Source organism: Biomphalaria glabrata, chromosome 6 (assembly GCF_947242115.1).
Source record: "Biomphalaria glabrata chromosome 6, xgBioGlab47.1, whole genome shotgun sequence".
Lineage (NCBI taxonomy): Eukaryota > Metazoa > Mollusca > Gastropoda > Planorbidae > Biomphalaria > Biomphalaria glabrata.
This window is the reverse complement of record NC_074716.1, coordinates 2967440-2980763: the sequence shown is the minus strand read 5'-3', so window position 1 is coordinate 2980763 and position 13324 is coordinate 2967440. Positions and strand designations below refer to the sequence as shown.

Here is a 13324-nt window from a genome sequence, read left to right as displayed (position 1 = left end):
AAAGGCCATAATAATAATGTTCCTTCAGAGTTGAAGATACTTTACTTCTTAGTCCAAATCTCCCGCTGGACCACGGGGGGTGGCAGCGGGCAGGGTACGCACCCGGGAATTCCTGTTTTTTCCCCCATGTTTGGGTATTGCCACAAGGCAGCAGAGATTTGGATACAGACCCACCTTCTTCTAGGTGGGTAGCCTGCCGAATCTAACGAGCCCCGCACGTTGTGGTGATGTCAATGCCTTCGGACTCAATTTCTGAGCCACATTAAATGCTGAACAACTTTTCATTAGCTCAAGACTTCCAATAATTAGATAGGAGATCGCTGGTCGCCCACTTTTACGTTATACGAATGTATGCAAACGCGACATGAAGCTCTTCAAAATGACACTAGCAGCTGGGGAAAAAGTAGCACTGGATAGATCTACATGGAGAGAGAGAGAGAGAGAGAGCATAAGGGAAGGGTCTCGGATTGCAGATGCCATACACTACAGAAGTAACACCTTTAGTTAAATCCCTAAATTTAGAAAGCCTTCAGGATAGAAGACTTTAAAGTAAAGTAGCAATTATACATAAAACATTGAACCATAATCTTCAAATACAAAAACAAAATTTAATAAAATACTCAGAAAGACACAAAGATAAATGCACATTCCTTGGCCCATATGCTAGGACAACTTTGTACAAATACTCCTTCTTCCCTAGTGCTATTAGAGCATGGAATGGGTTGCCTGAGCTAGCCAGGAAAACCAGTGACTTGGCAGAATTTAAGTCCTTGGTTAATATGCATGACTGAATGCATGACGCGCAGGACGTAATCATCTACTTTTTTGAAGTAACGTTTGTATTATATAAAATAAGATAAGAATTTCTGAGCCACATTAAATGCTGAACAACTTTTCATTAGTTCAAGACTTCCAATAATTAGATAGTAGATCGCTGGTGGCACTGGATAGATCTACATGGAGAGAGAGCATAAGGAAGGGTCTCGGATTGCAGATGCCATACACAACAGAAGCAGAAAGAAGGGTGATAATGCAACGGCGCCTGGTGATCACATATGCCTAACCTGCGATCGCAGCTGTGTATCAAGGATTGGCCTCTTTAGTCACACAAGAAGTTGCAAAGGGAAAAGATCGTCTCTCGAGACGTAAAATGCCACAGAGATATAAATTAGACAGCTCTGTTGAAAGGAATCAGAAGGACCTGTATATTTAATTTAACATTCGAATGACTTCTCTAATTGAACTACTCCTCCCCCCCCCCTCCTTTTATGTTAACGTCTGGTCAATATTTTAAACTACAATATGTCTGCCACGTTGGTAAAGAATTAACCACGTGACCAACATTCGATTATAAAAAGGATTAGCTACTCATCAGGCCAGATCCTTAGCGGTTTTTTTTTTTTTACATTTTTGATATCTAGATCAACATTCTGAAACATCATTCATCTATCATCAACACCTAACGTAATAAAACATGCATTGGCTGGTAGTGATTGGAGCCCTAGCTTTGACCTCCACGATTAATTTAGGTAAGACCATAGACATATATATATAGACTGGACGATAAAGAACAAATTATTATCGGAAATATTTGGGAAAAGATAAGTTTCTAGATCCACATCACAAACCTATATATATTTGCCTATGTCTATGATTGTAAAACAAAGACAAAATATTGGGAATATGGCAGTTTTGCACTTTTCAAAACTAAAGATCAAAGGTATATATTGGCTGAAATGTTAGTCCTAGAATTTATAGCTCAATCGCCGCCATTTTTTTTTCACATAGATATAGTACATAAAACATATTGACTCCCCCCAAATAAAAATAACTTCCTACTTCCAGTCTATATTTATTTATGTCTATGGGTAAGACTTTGATCTCGTTTTTTTTTAAACATTCCGTTTAGGACCTTATCTTTATGGTACAAACTTTGAAAGTGCAGCTAATTGTGTCTGTAGTTTTTTTTTTTTTTAATATGCAGACACGCCGTACCTTTCAAAAAACAAGTTTGACTTGATTATATAGAAGTGTTGTTTCAAAAAGGTATTGCCCTCATATAATATATCACTCCTTCTTTCTATCTCTGAAGACAATGGATGCGCCCAGATGAGTCACTGGCTTTGGTTACATCTTGAGACGAGGCAGAATCTGGAGTGGCTGATCAATGTACATAATGATCAGTTATAAATGTAGATCTTTATACATGGAAACAAATTATATTATAGTGAAAATTAATTAATTCTCATTCTCCAGCATTGCCAGGGTTGAGCTTCAGTTAAGGGAAAACAATTCATTGAAGTCCCCCATTGAAGTCCCTTAACAGTGTCCACTGAGAAATGTTCTGATGATATGGCAGGTCTTATTACTTTGATAATAAGGACCCTCATGGGAAGCCTGGTTGAAAGGCTTGGCTTGGCTACCTGTGAAGGAGGCTCGATGTTCGACACCCGACTCGGGCAAGTTGTGTTAACTGAGCGCCTAAAGGCAGCACGGAAAACCTTCACACACACGCACACACACACACTGGTCAACTAATGAGATTAGACCAAAGCGCTTTGAGCATGCGATAAGCATGATAGTAGCGCTATATAAAAGCTAGAATTATTATAGGACTGCTTCGGTTTTCGAAAGCGTCTGCGTGGTCATCATTATTATTGTTTGCTAGTTGACCGGCGGCGTAGCATACGCCGCCATTTTGACAGGGCGGCCTTAGGCCACTGCAACATATGTGACCGCAGTGGGCCCGGCACTTTCATAGGTCCTGCACTTTCATAGAACCCGCGCTATTTCAAGGTGTATAAATTATTAAATTAAACCAGAAATAAGAGAGTGATCTTTCCTTTACTTCTTCTTCTCGTCCAAACTCTTGAGCGAAGGAGATAATTATATATATATAGATTGCTTTTCTAAAGAGCATCTCCTATTGCATTCGGTGGTTTCGATGGTGCCGGGTTTGAATCCTGCCCGCTGCTATCCACTGCTAGGATGTGATTATCTTCCAATCTGAAAGAACTCCGGAAACATTAAAACAAAAGATTTTTTTTTCTCTAATGCTTGCTGAGTGTGTTCTGGGTCCAGTATCTTTAGTGGACACCCAAGGAAAGTGGGGATCTTTGATCAGGTTTCCTTGCTGCCTTTAGCAGCTCAGGAAACATAAGTCTACACCTGGACTCGCCCTCAAGCCCTCTTAGGTATGCCAAAAGAAACTTAATTGGTTTTGTCTGGAACCGGACATTTAATGAGTACAACTCTTGGCCAAAAGGAGTTTAAAAAACACCTTTGGCCAGAACTCAACTCGATTTCACCTTCTCCATAGATCTAGGTTCTGCAAATAGCAAGCTCTCTGGTGAATCAGGTGTACAGAATTAAAAAAAGGCCTATCAATAAGCGAACTATTTTTTTAAACCATATGATAATTTTTATGCACTTTTTAACACTATGGTTACGCTCTATTCAGGTCTTAATCTAGTTGTGCATGTTAGTATAGTTCCATGGTTAGAGACTTAAAACCCTACTTGGATGCTAAGCTCTTTCGCTTGTAGCGATTTTTTAAAAATATTTAGTCGGCAAAAGTTATATTTCTTTGATATTAATTGTTTCGTTTATTCATTTAAGATCTTTTCCACTTTTTATACTCGTTCATTTTTCTTAATGTTCAATTGTATGCCCAGCACATTTCTTCATATTACTTGTTCTTCTTTTTTTTTCCCTGATAATGTTATTTAAAAAATAGTTCTTATCTGTAATGCTCGCAAAAGCTTGTAGAACGTATTGTAAATCCTTATGCTAGATGATGTAAAGGCTTTCTGTGACCCACGGCTAACGAGGGAGTCATGTGGCCAGCACAACGACCAGCCGCCTTTACATTTCCTTAATTATCTCAGGTACCCGTTAGAGCTTGGTGGAATGGGAGGCGCCCAAAGATCCCAAAATTAAATATCCCTGTCTCACCAGAATTCGAACCCGGGATCCCCGATTCGGAAGCCAAGCGCTTTAACACTCAGCCACAAAGCCTCCTAACATGCAGCTGGTGGTCTCATAAATCTACTTTTTTTTCTCTTATTTTTGTCACTTGATCTTATCTTATAAATTACGGACGTTCTTTCATAACAGTACAAGATTACGTTCTACCAGTATTGTCCAGTATCCACGCATTAATATCTCACATGTCATCTCATCTGTCGCTAGACTTTCGTCAGAGGGGTCCTGTGACAGTTCGCGTAACCTAATCCCTCCACTTGTCCTGGTCAGCAGCTGTTCTTAGCAGTCAGCAGCTGTTCTTAACAGACAGCACATTCCATTAGCTTCCTGTGAAAGCGAGAATCGACTACAAGGTGGCCACACTTTGTCATCAGTGCATCTATAATAAAGAAATGCCCTTGTACTTTAGCGAACTGATCATTCCATATGTCCATCAGAGAGCCCTGCGCTCAACGGACTCAACGTTTCTCCCTCAAAAGCTATGGTCCGCGGGCTTTTTCAGTGCATGGACCCAAGGTTTGGAACTCACTCCCGCTTGATCTCAGACAGACAACCTGCTACACTACATTCAAGAAGAACAGACCTATCTGTTTAAAACTTTGTTTTATTCATTTTTCTCTCCTGTTTATGTTTGTAATGTTGTCGCAGTGCCTTGAGCCTACATTTTGTCTGTTAACAGCGCTCTATAAATTTACATTATAATAATCATTATTAACTCTTTCTCTCCTAATCGACGATACCATCGTTGATTTGACCTCATTAAATTAAAATTAATATTTAACTTTAAAAACTTTTCTTTACGTTATATAGAAGGAGCATGCATTCCCCTTTAACCCTATACAAAATAAAACATTTTCTGATCAGAACAAACAAAGTTATTGAAGCTTAATCATAATACGGTAGTGAAATACTAATGAGCTAAATGAAGAATTCCTTCTGAATGTGAAAGAATAATTACGGAGGGAAAGAGTTACGTTATTCCTATTTGGTTCTAGTGAACTATGCTACTTCAACTAATCTATTATCTATATTTATTCATTCTTCTATTCCTTAAGTTAATATGCAAATGCTTTGTTTGGTCACTAGTGACGTCGCAGTTTTATGTTGGTCACATGACCTTTACACAGTGGACCGACATGGATAATGATGATATCTTGGTACACCTCCTCTGCCGATACACGGTAATGTAACAAGGAGCCATTATGGATATGGCATGTAAACAATAATTAGTTGATGCTGTCAGTAAGGGGAAATAAATACTTACCGAGAAGCAACCCTTGTAGGATTGCATTAAGTTGTATCCCTTTGACTAATGGAGCACAGGTTTCCTTCCTGCGCCAACGCTCAGACCTTCAAACCACAAGGTCTGAAAGGGGGAACTTAACTTATATTATTTCGTTAAGTTAATATGCAAATGCTTTTTTCGGTCATTAGTGACGTCGCAGTTTCAAGTTGGTCACATGACCTTTACACAGTGGACTGACATGGATAATGATGATATCATGATACACCTCCTCTGCCAATACACGGTAATGAAACAAGCAGCCATATTTGATATGACATATAAACAATGATTAGTTGATGCTGTCAGCAAGGGGAAATAAATACTTACAGAGAATTAATCATTGTAGGATTGCATAAGTTGTATCCCTTTGACTAGTGGAGCACTGGTTCCTTCCTGCGTCACAGCTCAGACCTTCAGACGGCAAGGGATAGCAGTGGGCTGGGCTTAAACTCAAGACCATCGGGCGACAGCCCAAAGCGCATACTGCACGACCAGGCAGCCATCCATTGTGTGTCTTTTAAGAGGTTTCGGCTGCCTGGTCGTGCAGTAACGCGCTGGCCTGTCGTTCGGACCTCTCTCGACAGTCCCGGTTTATAACCTGCCCTCTGCCATCCCCCGTCTTCGCGTGGGAGGTTTGAACTAGGACGTAGATAGCCTTCGGCTCGGAAACACCCAAAACATGTCAAACAGAACAGAGAAACAATGAGTCAATGTTAACACCGACATATGACATATAAGCCTTCTTGAGCTGTTAAGCTAGAGACGCTACACTTAATAACTATAAACAACGCCAACACCAGAACGCCAGATTCATCAGTCCATTTATTTACACACCCTCACAGTACGAGGATTACACACAACACTGTGATATGAACTTTCTTACCAAGGGGAATAACTCTACATATTAATAACACAAACACATACACATAGACACAATGTCAACATGAGCTGTCAATTATTAATCGAAGTTAAAAAAAAAAACAAACTTTTTTTAAAAGATACACACACAAAAACAAGCAAAATATAAAATAATAATAATAAAACGCTCAACTACGGAGAAGAACTCCACATTTACAGACACACACATACACACATTCATATATACATACATGTATATATATATATATATATATATATATATATATATATATATATATATGTATATATATATATATTAGTAAAAGGTAGTAAAGTTCCCCTTTCAGACCTTGTGGTCTATATGGCAGATGATGTAAAGGTCGTCTGATTCTGTAAGATTTATTTTCCCTTTTCGCTATCAAATCAAATAAGATTAATTAAATACCACTATTTAACTAATTGGTTGATTTTATTTTAAATTGATTCATGGTTGGTTAGGAACAATGCAATAAGTTCATTCAAAGTTTCATCTGGATCCAAGAACAGAAAGCGGGAGAGTAAACCTTTTCAAAATTTTGACCAGACAGACAGACAGACATACCAAACAGACAGACAGACATGCCAAACAGACAGACAGACATGCCAAAGCTTTGCAAAAAAAAAAAAAAAAAAAAAAAAAGGAGGATGTGTTTGAGAAACTAGAACATAACAAGTGCTGAAAGAATTCAATAACTTCAAAACCAAAAAAAGTTTGCGATTTTGATGGAAAAAAATAAGATATTTAAACTTTTGTTTATAACGCACATGAATTCCAAAACTTGCTAGTACATTAAGCTTTACATCATTTCGTAAGAAGTACCTCAGTATCATTGGGCCTTAATTTGCGAAGACATCGAAGAATGTCTAAGACTAAGACTGCTTTATTGATCCTTATGGAAATTTGTTGTGATTACAAGGACTCTTTTCTCATATAAAGACAACACAACAGAAACATACACATAAATATCGAAAAAGGAAAAAAACTTACACATTATTGGTAGGTATATTTTTAAGGACGGAGTTCTTCCCCTTTAGATAAGCTTTTTTTAAAGGACTTTTCTATATCTAGCACAGCGGTTCTCAACCTTTTAAGCTCGGCGACCCCTTTTTACAATCCCCCACTCTGACGCGACCCCCTCCACACACACACACATACAGCAATAGAAGAATACACAATAACAATCAATAACAATCTATATTTTCGATGGTCTTAGGCGACCCCTGGCAAATCGTCAATCGACCCCCGAGGGGGTCGCGACCCACAGGTTGAGAACCCCTGATCTAGCATGTTAATAATTCATAATTTTACTTTTTATGAAAAGCTGGCTTACAGTGATGACTCAAGGTACGCTACTCCACCGTACCTCATCGCTATACAAAACGGTGAGTAGTTTGCATGCCAAATTGATGTTTAGTCACTACATTGCTTTTAGCTCTAGTTGGATATGTCGCAGGGTTATGTTGGCAAGAAGAAGGAAATCCTTGGGAGTTAGCTTCTCTTTTGAAGGAAACTATCGGGCATGCTACCATGCCTCATAGTGGCGCCCGGGTGGAAACGATCGTAGGAGGAAACGATTAGGCTAAAGGGTAGCAAAACAAGACTCCCGTGGGGGTGCCTAAGGGGGTGCGAGAGCATCCTCATTGCACTGTGCGGAGTTGTAAAAAAGCTCCCACAACCTTGTCACAATCCAGGCGCCGTTCCTCATGGGGCCGTTACATAAATGGCGTGTCCTGCACGGTTAGCCTGGTATAGAACAGGAAAATGGCAGGGGTCCCTGTGCACGTGGTCTCTGGCCGCGAGTCTGACGCTCCGCCAGACAGAACAGTGTACACTGTTTTCATTCAGGCCGTGAGAGGGAGCTCTTGTTCACTTTTGCTGGCTTACATAATACAAGTAAATAAATCTGCACCCCCTAAGCTGTCAGAAGAACGCCTAGGTTATTGACTTAATAATTAAAAAATTGTTCAAATTATCAATACATTTATAATATATATATTATAAATATATCTAGATCTGGGTTCTATTTAGTCTTATTTAGACTGTCAAGTGTAGGCCCCTGTAATGAGGATATGTCAAAACTGCGCGCAATAAAAGTAATTCGTTATTTTTAAAACTTATAACTAACACGAAGTTCGTATTAAAATTCTTTTTTAAAAACAACATTTCAATCAGAATTCTATTCAATGAATGGAAAATATATTTTTCTAAAGATCCATTGGCACTTTTAGCATTGTGACCTTAGATGCAATTTTTTTTTTTACTAATGCGCGAATCTATGAATGAAGCTTGAGTTATGAACGAAGAAGTCTATGACCCTTTAAAAAAAAGTTACTTCCCCTGAAGATTTTCTTTTATTGAAAAGTGGTGTAATTTTTTAAAAAATATACTTGCATATGTAATTTTAAAAATTAGATGGTTCACTTTCGGAAAAGAAAAAAGTAGCCGTTGCATCAGAACTTTGAATGATCTAAAATATCTTGATGTCCGATTTTCATTTTCTTTTCTAGTTTCTGAGATTTAAACGTGACAGACGGACGGACGAACAGACAGGCCACACAAAACTAATGGCGTCTTTTCCCCTTTCGGGGGGCCGCAAAAAAACAGGAATATTTAATAATAATAATAATTTTTAAAAAAAATTTAAAAAAAAAAAAAGTTTTTCTAAAGGCGAAGAATTCTTCAGAATATTTCGTTCAGTAATTGAAAATTTGATTTACAAATGCAAGCTTGCTGTCTACCTCATTAGCAGAATCATTCAAACAACTCCTGAGTGTATTTCGTAGAATTGACTTGATCTTCAATGGACCTCATTCACCAATCGTAAACAAACAACATTTAGCACGTGGTGCTCTATCTCTTTTATATAATTTACGATCTCATGTTTAATTCATGATGGTTGTCACGTGACAGTTTTTTCCGTTGTTTTATCAATAAGATCACGTGAATAAATGTTGTTTGTTTACGATTGGTGAATGAGGTCCATTACTTTTGTTCTTTTAAATGTGGGAATCGGCTCAAATCTGGGGGGGGGGGGGGGGTAAATGAAATATAGACAGCTTAACTCTTTCTCTCCGTAATTATTTACCACAGTTAGGAGAGAAAGAGTTAAGTTCATTTTGAATCAGTGATATCATTTACAAAGCTAGAGATCAATGTGTCCTTGCTCCTAGCCATGCAGTTTTAGATTTAAGGCATTGAGATGTTTTGTTGTATCATCAAACAAAATGCTTATTTAAACATCCATTGTACATCACACACATCGGGCAGCGCAACTTTTTCTTCTAGAAAATCATTTGCGTTATTTTTTTTCAATTTTCAAAATCTTCTGAGACCTTTTTTTTCTTTCGGAAGTTCACGCACCTCGCAATAAAAGGATGTAAGAAGTCTGAATATTTGTCTGTTTTATCCTCTTTTTCCTAATCTTATGTAAACATTTCACGACGGGTATCCATAACATGCATCAAGTGTTCCACACAATGTCTCTTAGTGTGAAAAGCAGTGATGCCCAAAGTACGGCCCGCGGGCCAGATCAAATTTCAAATATCCCAATAATTTATAAAGCACAAGATCTACCGGTTTCAGGTCAATATCGTTTTTGTAGGCCTACGTTTTTGTTCATGTGGCCCGCGACACGAGCGTCGGAAATAAAAGTGGCCCGCAGGTCGAATTAGGTTGGGCATCACTGGTGTAAAGCAATCATATCTCAGAAGAGGACAACATTAAATTGTTTTTATGCAAGATTCCAGTTCCAGTAACTCTGTCTGTCATTGGCGGTTTAGTTTACTTTATTTAATTGATGATTTCCCTAGACATGAGTTTGCTCCCTCAAATATGTCTGACCATCTGGTTTTTCTTGGAGTGATTTAAGGCCAATAAGTTCTTCAAAAATGTTGAAAGTATTTTCATTTTGTTCCAGTAACGAAAAGCTTAAATAGGTAACATAAAAAATGTCCAGGCTCACGAACAGAAAGAGAATACACATTGCAGAAAAAAAAAATTAGACATGTTCTGTTTTATTTAGTCCAGTGATGCCCAACCTACTTTGACCTTCTGGACATTTTATTTTCTGACACTCGTGTTGCGGGCCACAAGAACGAAAAGGTACCAAAAAAAGAAATGAAATTTACCTTAATTTGAAACTATTTGATTAGAAATTCGTGGATCTAGTTGGCCTATTCACATTAAAGAATTGAATATATGAATTTTGGTTTTCACGCCTTAGAAAACGGTTTAAATTCTCTGCTTAAAATATGAGCAACATTGTATATAGCTTTACCAACGATTCGTTTTCTTGTCTCTTTTTGCTAAATTTAAATATTACCATCGATCATTCAATCTCTAGACGTAGTCTAACAAACCTTTATTCGCGGCTCAAACCAAGAATGCCGTCATGTTTGTTTCATAATGACGTTTAATGTTGTTCTTTTTTTAAAAAGCCACACTTTATTAACAAATCAAATATGTTGGCTTATTAGCATGCTCTACAAAAAAAGTTAAGATCCGATCATTTTTATGGTAGATTCCAATTTCATAAACGCACCAATGTTAAAGGTCTTGGAACCAATCAATAAAAAAAAAATTGAGGGCCCTAACGTAGGTAAAAAATCAATCTTTTTGGAAAAGGTCTACAATTTCTGTCGATATTTCGGCGGGCCGGATGGAACCACGTCGCGGGCTGGATATGGCCCGCGTGCCGTATTTTGGGCATCACTGATTTAGTCTAATTACTTGGCCAAATTTGGGCGTCGCAATAGCTAGTAAATTAAATTCCAACGGAACTTTTATCTTTCTAGAAGTCGGTTATTATGATTTATTTTTTTTTGCGAACAGGCATGCTTTTTCTTTATTTTTTTTCCCTCGGGGCGTAATGCGACACCCCTGAATGTCGCAATCTGTCCTCTGGGCAAGTTTAAATTAATTTTTTTTAAATTAGAAAAAATAAAACGGTCAAACTAGACTTGTCCCCAGTATGGCCATCGCTCTAGTAATTCATTTTTTAACGATAATTAATTGTCAAATTTCTAGGAAAATCGTTCGAGCTTTGTATCTTGAACGGACAATATGTCTGTCGGGTATTTCCGCGTTCATTCAAAAGTTTAATGAATTATTGCTCAGAAAAATTATATGCACCGTCTTCATCTAAAGGCCTAGTATTGAAATATTATAAAATCTGGTAAATTTACACATTCACTTTACCAGGATTTTTTTTTTTTTGGGGGGGGGGGGGGTAAAAATGGCCCAGACAGTTATCGTTGACTGCTATGCCTAGACATTTATCTACTGCTAAGCCTAGACATCTACTGACTGCTAGGCCTGGACATTTATTTACTGCTAGGCCTAGACACTTATTGATTGATAGGCCTAGACATCTACTGACTACTAGGCCTAGAAATGTGTTGACTGCTACTCCTGGACATTTACTGACTGCTAGGCCCGACATTTACTGACTGCTAGGCCTGGACATTTACTGCTAGGCCTGGACATCTATTGAATTTAAGCCTGGAGATTTATTGACTGATAGGGCTAAAAATTTGTTGTCTACTAGATCTAAACAACTACTGACTGCTAGGCCCGACATTTACTGACTGCTAGGCCTGGACATTTACTGACTGCTAGGCCTGGACATCTATTGAATTTAAGCCTGGAGATTTATTGACTGCTAGGCCTGGACATTTACTGACTGCTAGGCCTGGACATCTACTGACTGCTAGGCCTGGACATCTATTGAATTTAAGCCTGGAGATTTATTGACTGATAGGGCTAAAAATTTGTTGACTACTAGATCTAGACATTTACTGACTGCTAGGCCTGGGCATTTACTGACTGCTAGGCCTGGACATTTACTGACTGCTAGGCCTGGACATTTACTGACTGCTAGGCCTGGACATTTACTGACTGCTAGGCCTGGACATCTATTGAATTTAAGCCTGGAGATTTATTGACTGATAGGGCTAAAAATTTGTTGTCTACTAGATCTAAACAACTACTGACTGCTAGGCCCGACATTTACTGACTGCTAGGCCTGGACATCTACTGACTGCTAGGCCTGGACATCTACTGACTGCTAGGCTTGGACATCTACTGACTGCTAGGCCTGGACATTTACTGACTGCTAGGCCTGGACATCTACTGACTGCTAGGCCTGGACATCTACTGACTGCTAGGCCTGGACATCTACTGACTGCCAGGCCTACATTGCTATAGTTGTTATTTACTTTTTTTCTTTGTCTAACAGCCAAAAAAGTGTCAATAGCAGAGGTAGAAGATTCTGATAACGTTAGATTCGATACGGAGCTAGAAGGCGACTGGTTGGCGGAGGGCAAGGCCGAGCCACCAGACACCGAGGCCTACCTGCATCTCTTTAAAGGCAATGTGTCCAAAAAGGACGCCGGTTTGTACATCTGTGAGTCTCGTTACCTGAGGAACGGCAATGATGAGTTCTTCCCGGACCAGAAAGCTGTGCTGCAGTTTAGTTCTACCGAAGATTCTGGTAGTGACGTTCAGGTGGATTATGGCGGCGAAGTGAACGCTGGGAATGTGCCAAATTGTCAGCCGGGTTGCACCTGCAATCCAGATTATGCTGATCCAATATGTTAAGATCTGTTGTGTGCGTGTGATTGTGAAAGGAGAGAGGAAATAAAGAAAATAAAAATAAATTGATTTTGTTATCTTATCTTATATAATACAGACGTTACTTCAAAAAAGAAGATGATTACGTCTATTTGGTCTACTAAGGCGCAAAGTTGCTTTAACTGACATTGAAGAGAGCACCTGGTTGCATGCGGCTTCAGAGCGAGACAGCGGGGGAGGTCACTTACAAAGGCCGCGGGATGCACATTTGAGACCAAAAGAAAATCCGCTGCCGAGGACAGACGTAGACGGCAAAAAACAACATCTAAATCGACCACCGCCTGCACTTGATGTGGCTAAATATGTAGGTCGCAGCTGGGGCTACCTAGCCACGGGAAATACTGCATTCCTCCACAATCTCTAGGATGTCACTATTAAATCAAGCAGCAATAAGACATGAGTCACTGTACAATAATTATAAATACAAGACAGCGCAATTAACAAAAAAACATAAAAATTTCTTTTAAAAAAATAAAACCTTATACGTAGTGTAATTGAATTAATTAGTCTGGATCAGAAGTGTAATT

At 38.7% G+C, this 13324-nt stretch overlaps 1 protein-coding gene across 2 annotated transcripts; it reads left to right on the top strand.

Annotated features, from left to right (window-relative positions):
- Positions 1–1374: 1374 nt before the first annotated feature.
- On the top strand, positions 1375–12819 carry LOC106061109 (uncharacterized). Of its 2 annotated transcripts, none has more exons than XM_056034126.1 (4): positions 1375–1529; positions 5419–5513; positions 7489–7549; positions 12403–12819. In XM_056034126.1, the coding sequence occupies exons 1-4, from the start codon at positions 1475–1477 to the stop codon at positions 12762–12764; spliced, it is 573 nt and encodes a 190-aa protein (XP_055890101.1). In that variant the 5' UTR covers positions 1375–1474; the 3' UTR covers positions 12765–12819. The 2 variants fall into 2 exon arrangements, with proteins under 2 accessions (XP_055890101.1, XP_055890100.1); XM_056034125.1 differs by lacking the exon at positions 5419–5513 and adding an exon at positions 5071–5165 and having other exon boundaries at positions 1377–1529.
- The last annotated feature ends 505 nt before the right edge of the window (positions 12820–13324 follow it).

Bases quoted from the DNA above. Each gene is read 5' to 3' on its own strand.
- LOC106061109 (XM_056034126.1), top strand. From the start codon at position 1,475: ATGCATTGGCTGGTAGTGATTGGAGCCCTAGCTTTGACCTCCACGATT. The intron at 1,530-5,418 runs GTAAGACCATAG...TTCGGTCATTAG, and splicing joins GACCTCCACGATTAATTTAG to TGACGTCGCAGTTTCAAGTT. The intron at 5,514-7,488 runs GTAATGAAACAA...TTTTATGAAAAG, and splicing joins ACCTCCTCTGCCAATACACG to CTGGCTTACAGTGATGACTC.